An 18,698-nucleotide genomic window follows, 5' to 3' on the forward strand; every position below is an offset into this window, starting at 1 on the left:
GAGGTCCGAGATCGAGAAGTCACCTCTTCTTCTTCGTCATGTGATGATGACCCCTGATCAGATACTAGACCAGGTGGTGAATACGTAGTTTCTTCATCCTGCCACTTCCTTCTTGCCTCCTTTCTGGTTTTTCTCTTGTGTACAGGAGCAACCGATATTGGTACGAATTGGTCCTCTAGTTCAGATGCAGTGATTATCACTGTAGTTTGAGTAGCAACTGTACTTGTTGCTGGGGTAGCTGCACTGTCTGTCACAGCTGAAGTTTGGGTAGCAACTGTACTTACTGCTGGGGATGGTGTAGCTGCTGTACTTGGAGTTGGAACAGCTGCGCTGACTTCTGTGTTGCCCTCAGATCCAGGGGCATTTTTTTCCTTTTGAAGGTGTTGGATAATGTCAATCGAGGCCCTATAAGCATAGGCCAAGCCCCAGCACGTTGCTGTAATTTGTCCATCTCTGGTAAGGCCAGGACGACAACACACCTCATTTAGGTGTTTTACTAATTCTTCCGGATTCTTCACTTGTTCAGGAGTAAAATTCCAAAGTACTGGAGGGGCCCACTGACCTAGATGCTTGCCCATACTATCCCACACACCCTGCCACTCATGACTGTCCAGCCTCTGGGAAGATCTCCTGGTCCTCCTATTTCGTTGTTTAACCCCAATACAGGACCAGACCTGACTCTGCTTAACTCTTGAAATCAGATGAAATAACTGTGAGCAAAACACACTCTGTATGCGTGCTACTATGGTGATCCCCATCACAATCAGCATACAAGTCTCAACAGTATTAAAAAGCCATTCAAAAACTTCAAAACCCTCAAATGATGTTGTAGACCATCTGGAGAGAGCACTGGGAGGATAGCAGAATGTCTCCTTCACAGGTTGACCACCCGAGAAGGAGAAAAAAGATGTTAAATTCCCAAGCATTTCTATTATATACCTCCCAAAATATAAAGTTGGTGACCATACCGGGAGCATAAACCAAATCAGTTTCATGATTAATGCTTCTATTGTATTACAAGTCATTAACATAAAGTACAATGAGACCAGAACCTTAGCCCAAACCCCATACTTGATAAACACTAACACAGCTAATATATATGAAAAGTAATTGGTAAAATCCTGAAACCGTGAGATCAAGAGAAAAAACTGTGAGAGCCAATAAAACAGCATTGTGACAAATGACTCTAAATCCTGTCAGATTTGTTGTTATTTCGTGGGTTCGAGCCCCACGTTGGGCGCCAAAAATGTCGTGGTTTAAACTAAATCTGCACAGTTCCCCCTTTGTTTCCCCTCCCCCCCCCTCACCTTCCCACTCCCGGAGGGATGGGAAGGAGAGCCGGAGGGATACAACGCCCACGGATCGAGGTAAAATCAGTCCAGCAATCAAGGTATAACAGAAATAACTACCGGTACCAATAACAAATCAATGTTAGAGGAGACAAACAGGGAGAGAGAATACGAAACCACCCACCGCCACGAGGCCAGTCCCGGAAGGAGAGAGAGAGCTTCCCCCCTCCCCTCCTAGCCAGCTTCCCGTTGCCTCCCCGAGCCCAGCCCGGCGTGTTAACTCCTTCCCTCCCGGCCAGCTTCCAGTCCCCTCCCCGAGCAGGACGTGCTGTGGTATGGAATACCTCCCCGACTAGCCCAGACCAGGCGCCCTATCTCTCCCTCCTCCCTGGCAGAGCATGAGCTACTGCTGAACCCATGACAGATGCCTGTGGAAGCCCTTATCATTCATTGCATCCCTTGCCAAGTTCAGCTTCAGCTGTGCCTTAGCTTTACTGATCACATTCCTCCAGATCTGGGCAGCTTCCCTGTATTCTTTCCAGGATACATGCCCCTGCTTTGACTGCCTGTGCATTTCTTTCTTACACTTTAGTTTGACCAGGTGGTCCTTACTGAGCCATGTTGGTCTCCTGCCTTCCTTGCCCAATTTCCTTCATGTGGGAATTGAGAACTCTTGCAAGAGCTGCCAGCTCTGTTCAGCTCCTTTGTGGTTCACAGACTGGCTGGACATCAGTCTACCTCTGAGAGGTAATGAGTGATTGCCTTTGCATCACCTGTTCTGTTTTTCTTCATTTTTCCTTTCTCAACCCCTGAGTTCTCTTGCTTTTGTTCTTCCTATTCTCTCTTCTGTCCTGCTTTGGGGGGGGGGGGGGGGGGGGGGGGAGGGAGCGAGCAAGTAGCTGTGAGGTGCTTAAGCTTCTGGTGGGGGGTAAACTACAACATTCATTTTCACACAGTTTCAGGAAATAAGTAGTGGTGTCAATTTTTAAATATACATACCTAAATGTAACTTTGAGACTTATCTACAGTAATTTTTATAAATGCATTTTATACATAGTCGATAAATAGCCAACCATATCTGTTGTCAAAATTTAATTTTTACAGTGTTCTATTACTTGCACCCAAAGTTAGCCAGTTTCCATAAAGAGTTTATTGTCAGCTTGATTATTTTAAAACTTATTTTTCAGGTTTAAAAATAAGATTCATGGTAGCCTTACATTACACAGAAGACCAACCAATAAATATTGTATAAAATGGTTTAATGGATGCATGCATGTATGATACAGTGTTAATAAACTTACTGAATTCTAATTATTCACTGTTGTAAACATTTTACAAAAGCATTGTCATTTCCCTGGATGGATACACAGTTCTTGATGGAAGAATTATTTAGACTGAATCAGTGGCACATTAAAGAATAAAGCTGACAAGATCCCTTCTAAATATTCTTTTGACATTATTCCAGCAAGGGAAACAGCATGGTATAAAAAGTATACAGGAAAGATTGTTCTTACCATAGCCATCAAACTCTGGAAACTGTAAATACAAGTTCAAGTGATTGAAACAGTCAAAGTCATAATAAGTGTAACCAGTCAGAAATTACAGTAAGAAATGTTATTCAGGTACATGTAGCTGTCAAAACAATGAATTTCTTTCCTTGTCAGTTGATAATTCTTTTCCAACAAGTCAGAAAAACTTTGGCAATTGTAGGCGTTGAAAACAATTTTCAAAGTTCATGACAGTCACAGCATTTTCTTTGCAGAAGGTAAACTGTACACCAAGGCTCAGAGGCTGTAAAAACTTGTTCCAAGTGGAAAAAAGTGCAAATATCTTGCACAGATAGTTTAAAAAGCTGATGATAAAATTATTCACTAATAGAATCTTTGTTGTCTTTTTTGCACAGTTCACACATCACTGGGAATGTGACAAGGTGTGCTATTTTTGGCAAGAGCAAAAAAAGTGATACTTGGTATGAGTTGCCATGTCAGACATGCTGGATCCATGCAGAATTCAGGTAGAGGACTGCTACCTGATGTTATTAGACACTGAATACTGATTTTGTTTTTGTTGAAGCAGTTCTGTAATAGCCAACAGCTTCTTAAGAACATGCTGTAGGAAAAAAAAAACAACACAAAAACAGCAACAAAAAACCAACCAAAACCAACCAAACAAAACCCAGTACAACCCCACATTAGCAATTCAAAAAAAACTCAACCCAAACCCCATCTTGCTTGAGAAGCATCTTCAGCATAAACCTACCAGACTTAGAGTTAGGTAGCTCAAAAAATATTTAAACCACCCACCACCATCCCCCTCCCCACAGCTCCAGTTCCCTAGTCACTAAGACATTACTTCAAAAGGCAATTGTAGACCAGCAGTATGAAATTTATCTGCACCCACGGAGGCTTATTAAGTCTTGCCAACTTAACCTAAGAGTTTCAAAATGAGAATTCTCATTTTACAATCTGTAAGCCAGAATCAGGTATTGTCCCCATGTGAAAGTGCAGAACTGAGCCAAGAAAATTAAAAAGAAGTCTGGTGACAAAAAAGAAAAAGGTGATAATACAGTTCACTTCTGCACAGGCAGGACTACCCTCTTTTAACTTTCTGAAAACCTGGTCATTAAACTAAACCAAATGCAACTGAATATACACATAAAACAGTTTGAGAAATTGTCTTGCTAATGCACTGTCAGGAGTTAAATTATTTTTCCATTGTAGTAGAACTGTGTTCAGCTACAACAGTGTGATCCTGAACCATTAGGGCACTTACAGGAGGAAAAGGGGAAAAAAAAATCAAGAGTTTTCTTTATGGAAACCCGTGAGGAGAAATTATTCCTCTGAAGTAGGAATATAACGAGGAAATGGTATCACATTTGTAGCAATCAAGTACTTCAGATACAGGCCTTGTGAAAGAAATTATATCCTTTATCTGTAAGCAACATATATTTAGTACTGAAAACTTCTATTATCCTGCCTTGCCAGTCTAGCTATCATTTTTGCTTTGTCAAGATTATCAGTAATTGTAAGTGAATTATGAACTTGAACACGACTGGTATTTTTTCCCTTATACTGCACTGAAGAAATAAATTGTAGTTATTTAAAGTGGATTAGTTTTGAACTGTTACAATGAAGCATTCTCTCATTCTCAATTCCTTGAGCTTCCTTCTGACAAAGACGATTAAACACAAATATGTTTTCACCTTCTGCAAAATCACCATATGAGTTTCCAGTAATCCCCTTATTTAAAAAAACATTACTGCTGAGAAATGCATTATTTGAGCAACATTTGCTTCCAGGAGAAAGAAATTTAGATTTATCATCTACCTGGGTTTAAATTAAGGCCTTCAAAGATTCAGGGTATAGGAAGCCCAGTATTTAAACCATGAGAATAATATATTTTTGTAATTGGATTTCTTGTTTTGAAACAAATTAAAAACTATTTTAACTACCTCTTTGAAAATGAGTCATTAAATAAGTAGTTTAAGCTGATACTGATGAAATATAAGGAAGACCATCTCTAAACAAAAAAGCTTTCTATAGTACAACTGCCTCTGTCCCCAAATCATTAGCATTAAAATGGGAAGACTACTTTATGTCCTGCACAGTACAGTATACTAGTCAAGCACGCCAAAACATATTACTGTGCAGTAAGTAGAATTGCCAACTTGAAGTTCATCATAATTAGCAGACCATAGGCAAGTATATTACTTTTGCAGTATTTTGAAATAATGCACAACGTCATATGAATTTTTTTCCTCATAAAAAGTAAGTTTTCATAAAATCTGTATAGAAATTTAATAGTTGGAACAGAACACTCATTTATAGTTTTTGCTAGAAAAGTTTGTCATGTTTGTTTACGAATGTAATAAATCAGGAAGCAGAAATGAAGCAGTGATAGAAACCTAAGGAAAGTAAATTTATTTATTTTGTTTGCAATTAGAAGAACTAGATCCTAAAACCAGAACCTGTCAGGAGACAGTAATTGGTGATTTTATTTTTTTTTTGTTCTTGTGGTTTTTTTTGTTTGCTTTTGTTTTTATCTTTTTTCACAGAAAAATCAACCCAACCCCCCCCAACCCAATTCTTTGAAACACTTTTTTTTGTTGTTGTTGTATAAATACTTAATTCATAGTTTTGATCTTCTTCACCTTTACAACTAGCAACTTCCTGGTGAAATTTATCACTCATACTGCTGGACAGAAAAATTACAAAAGAATCACGATATTAAGCAATAACTCAGGACATGCTATCTGTACCTGTGATTTTTGTTAACCATTGTAGTTTACCTGCATTACACCTCGCTCATTACTGAGTGTCCGAAGTTCATCTGAATGTGCCATACACATCTCATGCAAGGCTGCCAGATATCGAGATAAGTCAGTTCTAGAGTGTTCTGTAGTGTCTGGAAGCTCAGGTACATTCTTCAACAAAAATTATGAGAGCAGACTTAGAATTGTGAGTAGTCAGGCATATGAGAAATTAAATTACAGTTCTACAGACCCATCAACAGCTGTTTTGATACTGCAATCAGGTACTGCAATGTTTTTCTTCACAATTAAGTCTTCTGTCCATGTTATCTAATACAAATTATATATTTCCTCCTCACCACAAGTTCCTATTTTATTAAGACATTTTAATTATAATAACACATTTCACATTGAGAGATTACTAAATATACAGCAATTCTTATTCCTACTAGGAGGGTCCTACAAAAAGGTTTGATGTTGCTATGCTACCTTTGAGCTGTTCAAAAAGATGCTGAGGAAAGAGATTCATATTATGTCCTCATCCCAAACGAGGAGGATCCATCCATTAGGTTTTTTAATTAATTTAAATCAGACAATAGCAGCAACGAAAATGGACAGAAAAAAACCCCAACCTAAACTATCAAGTCAGTAAATCCACTAATACAACGTGCAGTTCAAACAGTAGATTAATCAGTTACTTTTAAACCAGTTTTCTGAGTCCTCATGCCTAATCTGACATTTAAAGAAAAAAAACCCAGCATATCATAAAATGCAAAAGTTACCATTTAACCAGAAAAGGGTGACATATGGTGATCCATCTGAATGACATAGAATCACATAGTCATAGAATAGTTAAGGTTGGAAAGGATCTTAAGATTGGCTGAGAAAGTTGGGACTGTTCAGCCTGGAGAAGAGAAGGCTGCGTGGAGACCTCATAGCAGCCTTCCAGTATCTGAAGGGGGCCTACAGGGATGCTGGGGAGGGACTATTCATTAGGGACTGTAGTGATAGGACAAGGGGTAATGGGTTGAAACTTAAACAGCAGAGGTTTAGACTGGATATAAGGAAGAAATTCTTTACTGTTAGTGTGGTGAGGTACTGGAATGGGTTGCCCAGGGAGGTTGTGAATGCTCCATCCCTGGCAGTGTTCAAGACCAGGTTGGATGAAGCCTTGGGTGATAAGTTTTAGTGTGAGGTGTCCCTGCCCATGGCAGGGGGGTTGGAACTAGATGATCTTGAGGTCCTTTCCAATCCTAACTATTCTATGATTCTATCTAGTTCCAACCCCTCTGCCATAGGCAGGGACACCTCACCCTAGACCATGTCACCCAAGGCTCAAAACAGGTTATCAAAATAGTCTGAGATGTCTTCTAGGTCATGTTTAATGAATCAGTTCAGGAAGCTAGACACATTTTTTTCATCTTCATTTTTAAAACAAATTCTTGGTTTAAACATATACATAAGCTCCTAACTTATTTGTGTAGTGATAGGACAAGGGGTAATGGGTTTAAACTTAAATAGGGGAAGTTCAGGTTAGATATAAGGAAGAAGTTCTTTATTGTGAGGATGGTGAGGTACTGGAACAGGTTGCCCAAGGAAGTTGTGAATGCGCCATCCCTGGCAGTGTACAAGGCCAGATTGGACAGGGACTTGGGCGACATGGTCTAGTGTGAGGCATCCCTTCCCATGGCAGGGGGGTTGGAACTAGATAATCTTAAGGTCCTTTCCAACCTGCGGCATCTGTAAAGAAAGAAGCTAACCCCCCCCCCCCCCCCCCCCCCCCCCCCACACACACACACTGCTTTTACACCTAGTTCTACTTTATTCACTCCAGCATGGTAATATATAGCATACAAATATGGGTCTGAGCTATGAAGCCACAGAGACCACATCAATCACAGTGACTGTCGTCAGTCACTAAAAATTCCATTCTATAAACAATCACTCCCTAGGCTGTTTCCTAGCCCGACCTTGCACCCATGCACACAAACACTCCTTGGCTTGCTCAAGACCCAGGTGCACTTTCAACAATTCTTCTTCTTTAATTATCCACATAGTGGGAACAGGACAGCTTGCAGTTCCCACACAGCCCTAACCATTCTATGATTCTAGCTATCATATACAAAACAGTAAGAGTTTCAAAGTGAAGTGCAATTATTATTTTATTTTAAACTAAAATATCTAGAATTCATGCAGTGAGACATTTGGTAATGTATATCTGAAAATGAACATCAGTCTCAGTTCAAAACATGACAAATTACACATAATAATTTTGTTGTTTAAAATATTTTTTTAAAATAATTGCTATTTTTGGACAAAAGCCTTAATCCTTTGGAAGAAGCTCAAATAGATCTCATGTCTAAAGCAGTGCTAAATGAATATTTGACTGGTTTTAATTCTGTGTGACAGGCCAGCAATCTGCAGTTCCTAAACATGCATAAGGAAAATTTTTCAGTAACAAGCATTCAAAATTCTGTGGAAGCTGATGTATTTTTGAGCTAGTTAGCAAGAACTATAAAGAATTTTAATTTACAGTGTTGATATCTAACTTCCAATAGTTTTTTTAAACCACTTACCCCTAGCTCATCTAAGAACATGATCATGCGATGTTTGTTAGTCTTGATGAATGGATTTACTCCCTCCATATATGGCTCCTAGTAATTTTAAAAAGTATTTATTAGAACAAATCAATACCAATTTAAGTCATACCTGCATTTGAACACATTCTAATCAGAGACCTAGCAGTCTTCCAATACCGAAAGGGGGCCTACATGGAAGCTTGAGAGGGACTTTTTACAAGGGCATGTAGTGATAGGACAAGGGTTAATGGCCTTAAGTTGAAATAGGGAAGTTTTAAATTCAGTATTAGGAAAAAATTCTTCACTATGAGGGTGGTGAGGCACCGACAGAGGTTGCCCAGAGAAGCTGTGGCTGCCCCATCCCTGGAAGTGTTCAAGGCCAGTTTGGAAAGGGCTTTGAGCAACCTGGTCTAGTGGAAGGTGTCCCTGCCCATGGCAGAGGGGTTGGAGCTAGAGGATCCTTAAGGTCTTTTCCAACCCTAACCATGATATGATTCTATGACTTCTTTTTTTCATTGCATCTATATAATGGAGAAAACACTTTCAGAGGTAACATCAGGACACAAGTGCCCTCCTTATTGTTCTTTCGTTAATGCTTACATTCCAAGTTGTGAGTCATCAGATTTTTATTGTTCAATCCTGTTGTGAATTGGACACCAGAACAGACCAATTGCTGCTGGCATTCTTTTAGTAATGTAATAGAAACTTTATTAAAAGCTGAGGCTTTTTAGCACAGCTTGTAAAACTGATTTACAATATTATGTCAAGCAATATGAAAATGAATACAAATTAAAGGGCTGTTTCAAAATGCTGTACCAACAGAAAGCACTGGTCTAAGGAATAAGTATAGGAAAACTGTGTGTGTATGCTGGGAGCCAGAGGTTGGTATTTAGTCATTTGTTTCAGAATTAAAATACTCTATATCCAGGCTGGAAGTTTAATCCTAATTGGTCTTGATTTGAAAATGATTTATTACATCCAGTATATAAAAGAATGTGGATGTGGAATGTATTTCAAGGTTCCGTACAGAGATATGCCAATATTACTGAAAGATGCCTCCCTATTTTGACATCAAATAATCAGTGGAAATGCAAAAAGGCTTCCATTATCTCCTTAAGGCAGTTTATCCATCCTTAAACAGATTCTTTCTAATCACAGATTTCTACTCTAGCATTTCTCAGTTGTCTTTTTGATATGAATATTCCTAAAGAAAATGTACCCATTTTACCATCACATAGATGTTTTCTTTGTGGAGGGATAACTGCCTGCCTGTCTCTCCTCTCACCCTTTTCCAACTCCAACATCCATCTAGTTGACCAAGGGAAGCCAGTAGATGCAGTGGTTTTGGATTTTAGCAAATCTTTTGATACTATTGTTCACAGTATCCTTCTGCATAAAATGTCCAGCTCACAGCTACACAAGTTGGTTAAGCAATTGGCTGACGGGTTGGGCTCAAAGGGTTATAGTAAATGGGGTTACATTAGGTTGGTGACCAGTCACCAGTGGGGTTCCCAAGGGCTCAGCTTTAGGGCTAGTGCTCTTTAATGCTTTTATAAATGATCTGGATGCAGGTATCGAATGTACATTAAATAAGTTTGACGATGATACTAAACTAGGAAGAGCTGTGCACTCCCTCAAGTGTAGAGGCCTTACAGAGAGATCTGGATAGACTAGAGAGCTGAGCAATCACCAACTGTATAAAATTTAGCAAGAGCAAGTGCCAGATTCTCCACCTGGAATGGAGTAATCCTGGTTATATATACAAAGTAGGAAACAGGCTGGAGAACAGCCCTGCAGAAAGAGATCTGGGGGTCTGGGTTGATGGCAAGTTAAATGAGTGTCATGGTTAAACACCCTCAAAACATGCTCAAACCATGACAATGAGTCAACAGTGCTCTGGCAGCCAGAAAGGCCAACTGTGTCCATTGATAGCACGGCATAGCTAGCCAGTTGAGGGAGGTGACTGTCCCACTCTACACTACACTGGTGTGGCCCCAACTTGAGTACTGTGTGAGGTACAAGGAGGATTTCAAACTATAAGAGTGTGTCCAGAGGAGGGCGACCAAGATGGTGAAAGACCTCAAGGGCAAGACTTAGGAGGAATGGCTGAGGTCACCTGGTTTGTTCAACTTGCAGAAGAGAAGGATGAGGGGTGACCTCATCACAGTCTACAACTTCCTCAAGAGGGGCAGTGGAGGGGGAGGTGCAGATCTGTCTCTGGTGACCAGTGATAGGATATGAGGAAATGGAATGAAGCTGCATCAGGGGAAGTTCAGATTGAACATTAGGAAAAGGTTCTTCACTGATGGTGGCTGGTCAGTGGAACAGGCTCCCCAGGGAAGTGGTCATGGCACCAAGTCTTTCAGTGTTCAAGGAGTTTCTGGACGACACTCTTAGTTATATAATTTAGTTTTAGGTAGTCCTCTGAGGAGCAAGGTGTTGGACTTAATAATCCTTATGGGACCCTTCCAACTTGAGATATTCTATGATTCTATGAATACTAGAGTATGACAGCTACCCTTTTGGACAGACAGAAAAAACAGTCCACATACTTCCACTGTTGTCTTTGAAACAAATGACTAAGTTTATCTGTTTTCATAGCATGAAAATACTGCTGCATCACTCTTTATAATACCTGCTAGTATGGTCATTGGTTCAATTATTTTAACAAGTCACTGCTGTGGTTCATACTACCAGATTCAAAATCTTCATGGTATGTACCAAATCATTCACATAAGTTTCTAGATGACCCATTCTCAAATGATTGACTCCTCTTTCCAAATCAGCCAGACTTTATGCTACTGTTCTAAACTAAATCAATATCCTGTTGAGCTCCAACTGAAGAGGATAGAAGGAACTGCAGGAACAAGGCCTCCTTGCTGACCCACGTCACACAGCACGATTTGCATAAGAAATAGCAACAGATTTTTGTCTGTATTAAACAGGAACATTGAAATTTATTGGAAATGCAGTTCTAGACTGTTCTATGTAAAATTATATTCACCTTAGCTCCAAATTCAACCAGATTTGCTAAATTCTGCACAGACTTGGCGACGAGCGTCAGCGTTCTTGCAGCAGTAGGGGAAGGAGAATCTGATAAGAATACAAAGTAGAGGGTTACTGGCTTAACATGAAAGTTCAGCTCTTAAACAATTTGCTATTTATAATGGAATTAAATACTTTGAATGCTGTAACAGAACTGCATGTGGAAAATATCTCATGATAAGTAAACTTTTGTTGGTTTAGTAATTATGTCAACAAAAATATTAATAAGCATATGTGACTTTATGTACTACTTATAGAACAAACTAAAGTGTTCCTCAGAAGCCTAAGGCTAACAAACATTTTATGAATTAAATGAAAAGCCTTTTCACAAAAATCAAACAGCTCTCTTAAAAGGAAGATTTGTTGTTAGAATTTAATAAAATAATTAAGTTTACCCTATTTCTTACTTGCATATACTCATATTTGCATATAAGTAGGTCCTGCATTGTTATGCAAATTATACCATAAATTATGAGTACCAGGAAAATAGATTAAACATTACATACAATCGTGGCTTGTACTTCCATGAAAGTATAGCTATTTACTGCACAAATCAAATGCTAGAAACTCCTGGTACAATCACTTGTTGAAAAATTTGTTTAAACTAAGAGATTAGTGTCCAGCATAGGGGGTTTTGGTTTGTTTTTAAATAGTTATGGTAAAATCTGGCTTTCCACTTGCAGGCCATTTAAGTTTTCCAAAATTGACATGGTTATTATATAAACTCTGAATTTCACAGTGCTTCATGAGAATGCTGTCTATCTGTATGCTTCGTTCTTCTGTCTTTCTGCCCCCTTTCCCACTCAGCATTGCAATTAATTAAAAATAGGTTCCAGCTTTTTAGGCATAGCTGGAGTTTAGACTGAGGCATTGATCATACATCTAATGTCAGTTGTTCATAGTATCTAGTGCTTAGTACTATACATCCCTTTGAAGATGCAATGCCGAAAACATTATTAGACTTAGGATTCGGAAGTTCAGGTGAAGTGAACTGATCTAAAGAAATGTATTCTTTTTAAAAAATCAACTAAGAAGTTTGAAACAAAGGACTTCTTTTCAGTAAAGATTTTTGAGAACAGTCATTGAGGTGGCAGGATAGGCTCATTGCTGCTGAAACTGTAGTCTATCTCCACACCCAGCCTTCAGAATATTTCCCCTCCCCACCCCATTACAACAAGGAGGCATGTTAAAAGCTTTGCTTCAAAACAAAGAGGGCCCCCTTCCTTTTCTTTTTTATTTTAACAGCTCTTACAGACCTATATAAAGTCCATAAATTTACCTTAGCAAAAAGTGAAGAATATTATCTGAACTTCTAAACAGGACTAGCACTTATAGACAAGCTTAAAAGGGATTACAGAAATTTATGGATAACAACTCCATTTACAGCTGAAGATACAGTGGTCTCAGTGCAGTCCTCAAGTTAGAAAATATGTAACTCATAAATCTGAAGATGATAAAAATACTAAAGGAAGTATCACTATATACGGGACCAAGCTCTTTAAAGCTTTCCCCAAAAAGTGCATGAAATTATTAAAAGAGAAAGATTTTTGTTTTTAAACTCACTCAGGCCTTCTCATTTAGTATAGCTTAAAGAGAGAGAACAGAAAACTTATGTTGTCTGAAAAGCTGCCTATAAAGGCAAAAAAGGAAAAGTTTTCCTCCCAAGTAGTTTCTGACACAAATTATTTCGGTTTCTTCTGATTTCCAAAGCAAGATTCTGCAGGTAAAACTGAGAAAGTGTTAGGGATGGAAGGAGGAACAACAATGGCTAGTGCAAACCAAATGCCCTCTTCCAAAGGGGAAGAGTGTGAGGAGTCCTGCCCCTGAGGAGGAAGGAGTGGCAGAGACAATGTGTGATGAACTAACTGAAGCCCCCATTCCCTGTCCCCTCCAAGCTGCTTGGGAGGGAGATGAAGTAAAAAAAAATTGGAAGTGAAGTTGAGCCTGAGAAGAAGGGAGGGGTGGAGGGAAGGTATTTTAAGATTTAGCTTTTATTTCTCATTATCCCACTCTGATTTGATTTGCAATAAATTAAACTAATTTCCCTGAATTTAGTCTGTTTTGTCTGTAACAGTAATTGGTGAGCAATTTCTTCCTGTCCTTATGTTGATCTGAAATCCCATCAACACAGCCTTATGTCTAGCACAACAGTAACACACATACTAGTCGTTGTATCTGTAAGACATCATCTATATCTGTAAGTTAAAATGCTCAGGAACATTTCTAGGTGCTTAAGCCAACTGCCATGGAATAATTCATGCCCTCATTGTTAAAGCTTTACAACAAAGCCCCACATCAACTGTGTCAGTTGTAGTCCCTGATGCATGCCAACACCCAGTCTCACCTAAGAACTGCTTAGGAGAATGCTATCTGATATCAGCCTGAATTGTGCTACAGATCAGTATAGCAATTTCACAGTCCTGTTCTACCAAAGAGGAAAAGTCCCTATCACTGTTTTATTTACTGATAGAGATGCACTCTACAAAGAGAGCACCAAAACCAAGGGTAACATTTTTGTACTGGGCCTGGCTAGGATAGAGTTAAGTTTCTTCATAGCAGCTAATATGGTGCCATTTTAGATTTTTGACCAAAAAAGTACTGATAACACACTAATGTTATAGCTTTTTGCTTTTGCTGAACAATGTTTACATAGCATAAAGACCACCTCTGTTTCTGTCTGCCTCCCCAGTCAATATGCTGGGAAGGGATACAACAGATGACCCAAAATAACCAAAGAGATATTCCATACATATAACTTCATGGTCAGCAATAAAAGGGAAAAGAGGGGGTTTATGGATGCTAGCCATCTTTTTCTCAGGAACTGGCTGGGCATTGGTCTACCTGTGGAAGGTGGCATGATTGCCTTTGCATCACTTGCTTTGTTCTGTTCCATTTATCCTTCACTTATTAAACAATTATTTAATTTTTGTTTGTTTTATCTTGACCCTTAAGTTTTCTTGTTCTTATTCTTCCTTTCCTCTTCCCCCATCCCACTGAGGGTGAGGAGGGAAGTGAGCAAGCAACTGTGTGGAGCTTTATCTGCCCACTGGGGTTAACCCACAAAATTTTCCTTTATGAAACTTTTCTTTAACATTCTTTTTTTTTATTTATTAATTGTTTAAATTAATTTTATATTAATTGTGTTAATTCTTTCTGTTCTATTTTACGTAGGGTATCTGGTGGAATTGCTGCACTACCTGCAATCCATCAAGTATCTAAAAATTTTACTTCTCTACTTGGTCCTTGACATTTTTTCACGTGGGACCTCAACTTCTGCATCATGGAGTGCTTCCCACACTTTTGTTGCCACTTCCCCTACCTTTTCAGGGGAATCTCCTCCCATCAGAATATCATCTATATGTTAGTACAGTCTCACATTCTGAGAAACTGAGACTGTAAAAGTTCAGTCAATTTCTATACCCCTGTGGGAGTCTGTTAAAAGTATATAGTATACTGTCCCAAGTAAAAGCAAATTTCTTATATCCTCATCTTGTAATGGGACCATAAAGATCATGTCTTTTACATCTAGTGCTTTCCTCCATGTGTACACAGCTGCTTTTAGTGTGGCTGTTAGGATTGCTATGTTAGATACTACAGCTGTTGAGGGGGATATGTTGGCATTTAAGCACCGGTGATCAATTGTTAGCCACCATCTCCCATCCATTTTTATGACTGGCCAAACCAGTGAATTATATGGGTAGTGGTTTCCGGAGATAATCTGCTGTTTCTCCAAAACAGTTATGACTTCATAAGTTCCTTTTCATGCCACAGCAGAAATTGGGTATTGGGGTAAATTAGTAACCTTTGATTCAGGTAGTGCAGGTTCTGTGTGGACAAAACATACTGTAGCCTCTCAATTTTTGTCAGGGTTAAGTTTGACATTTGAACCAAAGGGCTACCCGCTAATGTCTGGTCCTGCTCTGCGGGTGAAGGTGATCTTTTATCATACTCTGCTTAGTTCATAGGAGAAACCACAGGCTCTCCAGAGGTTGAAAAATGAAACAACAGTTAATTTTATTCTAAACTTCCCTAAAACTGTGTCAGGAGAAACAAAAGTCTTGGCAAGTTCTTATTCTTATAAAAGATCTGAAGTAGAGGAAGAAAAGGAGAAAGGAAAGAAAGGAGAGGAAGCAGAGAAATAGGATCACCACCCCATGGTGTTTTTACTTTAAAAACAGACATTGGGATTAAACACTGTCTAACCCTTGAGGGTGAAACCTGTATGCTGTCTTCCTTAGGGAGAAAGTTAATCAGTTGATATGGATAACACGACTTTGGACATAGTGTTCAAAAGACTTCATATTTTGCTAAATTAGGCACTAAAGTAAGTTCATGTCTATTACTACATAAAGTATGAATTCAGTTTGAAGCATAGTCACCTGAGATTATATTAAACATCCTTGGGTTCAGGATAGCAGGACAAATCAATCGAAGAAAAACAAAGCCACTGAAATGGAAAAAAAAATGTTCTGTTCAATAATAAAGTTAAAGAATTAATTTAGTCTTTAAGCATTTAAGTCAGTGTGGAAATCTTTGTGAGATAGATGACAACCAACCAGGCTGTGTTCTGTGAATGTTTAAGAACGCATTCTTAATTAAGAATGTCTTGTTATGATTTCAACTATGATAAAAACAGAAAAAGACCCAACCCAGGCACATTGATTTCCCAATTAAAGTGAACCTCTGAAACCACCTGGGAAAAGCTTAACTGTAAAGCCATACTGAAGCCTGCAGTCTAAGACCACACTAGTTTTAAAAATGAGGAACGCTTAATCTCTTGCCTCCCACAAGTGTTCCACTGCCTACTACAGCAAATAATTCATCCTGCAGCCACTCGCTTCCCCAAGTCAACATAAGGAGAGAAAGAGTGCACAGTCAGAATGGAGCCTCTCTTAGCCTTAATTAAGCTTGGACTGATACATATCCTGATAACAGAACACTATTATCCTAGAAGAATAATACTAGATCAGCTACTTTCCTCACAGAAAGTCACCCAGTCTAGAAAGATAGGGAATAGCACTCAGTTTGCAGAACTAGGAACTTATTAAACAGAAACCCAAAATAGCCTTCAGTTTAGCATGAGAAAAATCTAACTTTCTGTTGACAGCTGAAGCAAAAAGGTATCCATCTGAGGTTAACCATAATTCTGGAAGACTGCTACAAAATAAATTCACATATGGACCAACTAAAGCAATTTAACTCACCTCTCATTTTGTTCAGTGTGTGGACACTACCGGCAGACTCTTTTCAGTACTGCAGTACCAAAGCCTGACCACTTACAAAAGTGGACCTTGCATTACCTTGCTTGTTAAGTATACAGTGACATCATTGTTCATTATTAATTTGAAGTGCCACATGTAGCAGTGAGGTTAGTACACCTTTCATGTATCCAAACTCTTGATTTCCAATATATACTGTTATAGAATTTCTTATTTCTCCAGGAACCATGGATTATGGGCTGACAAAACACTCCTGGCCCAATGTGAAATAAAAATATTTTTTGAGATTAACTTAAAGATATGAGGAAGCAAATAATTTTGAAGTCATGGCACATATATCAGTTTCTCTTGTAGGCAGCCTAAAATTGAAGACAACTGGGGTATGAACCTAAGATGGACCTTGCAGATACAGAAGAGTTGGTGATTCTTACACTGATCAAACTGTATAAAATAAGAATGAGTCAATATCTATATATGGATTTTTACAACCAGACAGAAATGTCAGCAATTTCAGAATGATATAGAATGGAAGCTACCCAGACAACTTAAAAACTTGTCTTTGAATATGCAATCATTCTTGGACCAAAGCTAATGCAATAAAATATAATATTCTTCACTGTAGGCTGCAAAACTCCCTGTACTCTAGAGACAAATCACAAGTATCCACTTATGAAGGCTAAGATGATGACAGAAAGGGACCAATATTTATGTTATCCAGCAGAGACCCCAGGAAAACTGTGAATGCCAGCTGTATTCACTTAAGGAAAGCCATGTGGCTCTTCAGAGATGGGGAGGAACAGAAAGAGACATGGTATTTGCTTCTAAGTTCTACACACTTGTAATAGGCTAGCCCAAACACCTCTGATAAGAGCAACCTCAATTTGAAGGCAAAACTCTTGCAGAAAACTGTCGGCTGGCATTTTATTGACGATATTTTTTCAAGAAAATCTTGAGTCACTATTGTTACAAACACTAAATGATAGGGAATTAAGCATGGAAGGCACTGTACTAATTACAATAACATTTACTGAAGCCGGGGGAGAAAGAGCATCCATGTCTTCATTTATGTCTCCAGACAAAGTGATAAATGAAAGCAAATGATAAATCATCTGGAAGACACTGCTCAATGGGAGATTAACCTCAGCAAATTATATCAGTGCCAGATATTGGTCTACCAGCAAGCTAGGCTTGCAAAAAACAGGTAAAGCAAATGTAGAAGAGATGTGGCTTTGATACCCTGTCCTGGTTTGAGCAGTAGCAGTCATTTTTCTCCTTCTTGGTAGCTGGTGCAGTGCTGTGTTTTGACTTTCGGGCTGGGAATGGTTGCTGATAGCGAGCATGTTTTGAGTTACTGCTCAAATGTTTGGTTTGTCCAAGGCCTTTTCTGAGCTCATGCTCTGCCAGGGAGGAAGGAGAGACAGGACACGTGACCCAGGCTAGCCAAAGAGGTATTCCATACCATAGCACATCATACCCAGGATGTAACCGGGAGAGACCCGGAAGGGCTGGAGCTCTGGGGGAATGGAGGAGGTATCGGTCGGTGCTCGGTCGGGCAGGGTGGGGTGAGTTATGGGTCGGTGGCTGGTGAGGTGTTGTATTCTCTTCACTTGTTTGCTTTATCATTATTATTTGTAGTAGTAGTAGTAGTAGCAGTAGTGATTTGTGTTATACCTTAGCAATTAAACCGTTCTTATCTCAACCCGTGGGGGCTACATTCTTTGGATTCTCCTTCCCAACTCTCCAGGGGTCGGGGGAGCAAGGGGGGGAGGAGTGAACGAGCTGTGTGGGTTTTGTTTTAAACCACAACATACCCTTAAATGCCCAATATAATTTAGAACAACAGTGTGAAGGCCTGATTTTTTGTTAAAGATTTTTTTTTCCTGCACTGGCAACTGATAGTGTTAAAGGAAGAACTATTTATTCAATTGATTTTTGAATGCAGACTGGAGCTTTTGTAATCAGTGCTAGTCTAGAGGAGACAGATTCAGTAGCCTGCAACATTTTTGCAGAGGCTATGGAATGTTTCAACATGATTGGGCTGGAGCAGAGAAATGAAACAAAACTGGGACAGCATAGAGATACATATTTTCAGAAATTAACACTGTGTGTTGATTCTGAGTGATCAGCACTGGGAATCTTCACTAATGCAGAGAAGTATACAATCCAATGCAGACAGTACCTCACTGAAATCTAATGACAGTCCAATCACCTTTCTGAGAAGGTATTAGTTTTCTTAACATGTTATATCTGCATTTTAAAGGACATTCATCTTAGCATGTGTAAGATTTTTTCAATAATTAACACATATGTCACGATT

At 39.0% G+C, this 18,698-nt stretch overlaps 1 protein-coding gene across 4 annotated transcripts in view; it reads right to left on the minus strand.

Annotated features, from left to right (window-relative positions):
- Positions 1 to 2,533: 2,533 nt before the first annotated feature.
- The window catches only part of LOC117438219 (ras GTPase-activating protein 1-like), a 167,211-nt gene continuing 151,046 nt past the window's right edge, over positions 2,534 to 18,698 (minus strand). For 2 of the 4 annotated variants that reach the window (XM_034073721.1, XM_034073718.1), the window contains 5 exons: positions 15,542 to 15,609; positions 11,122 to 11,210; positions 8,115 to 8,192; positions 5,578 to 5,712; positions 2,534 to 3,398 (listed from right to left, as the gene is read on the minus strand). In XM_034073721.1, the coding sequence (XP_033929612.1) occupies positions 3,315 to 3,398; positions 5,578 to 5,712; positions 8,115 to 8,192; positions 11,122 to 11,210; positions 15,542 to 15,609 (454 nt within the window). In that variant the 3' untranslated portion in view covers positions 2,534 to 3,314. Of the gene's footprint in view, positions 3,399 to 5,547; positions 5,713 to 8,114; positions 8,193 to 11,121; positions 11,211 to 15,541; positions 15,610 to 18,698 lie in introns of all 4 variants that reach the window. The other 2 variants (XM_034073719.1, XM_034073720.1) reach the window with 2 other exon arrangements.

The sequence above is a fragment of the Melopsittacus undulatus genome (genome assembly GCF_012275295.1).
Source record: "Melopsittacus undulatus isolate bMelUnd1 chromosome W unlocalized genomic scaffold, bMelUnd1.mat.Z SUPER_W_unloc_2, whole genome shotgun sequence".
Lineage (NCBI taxonomy): Eukaryota > Metazoa > Chordata > Aves > Psittaciformes > Psittaculidae > Melopsittacus > Melopsittacus undulatus.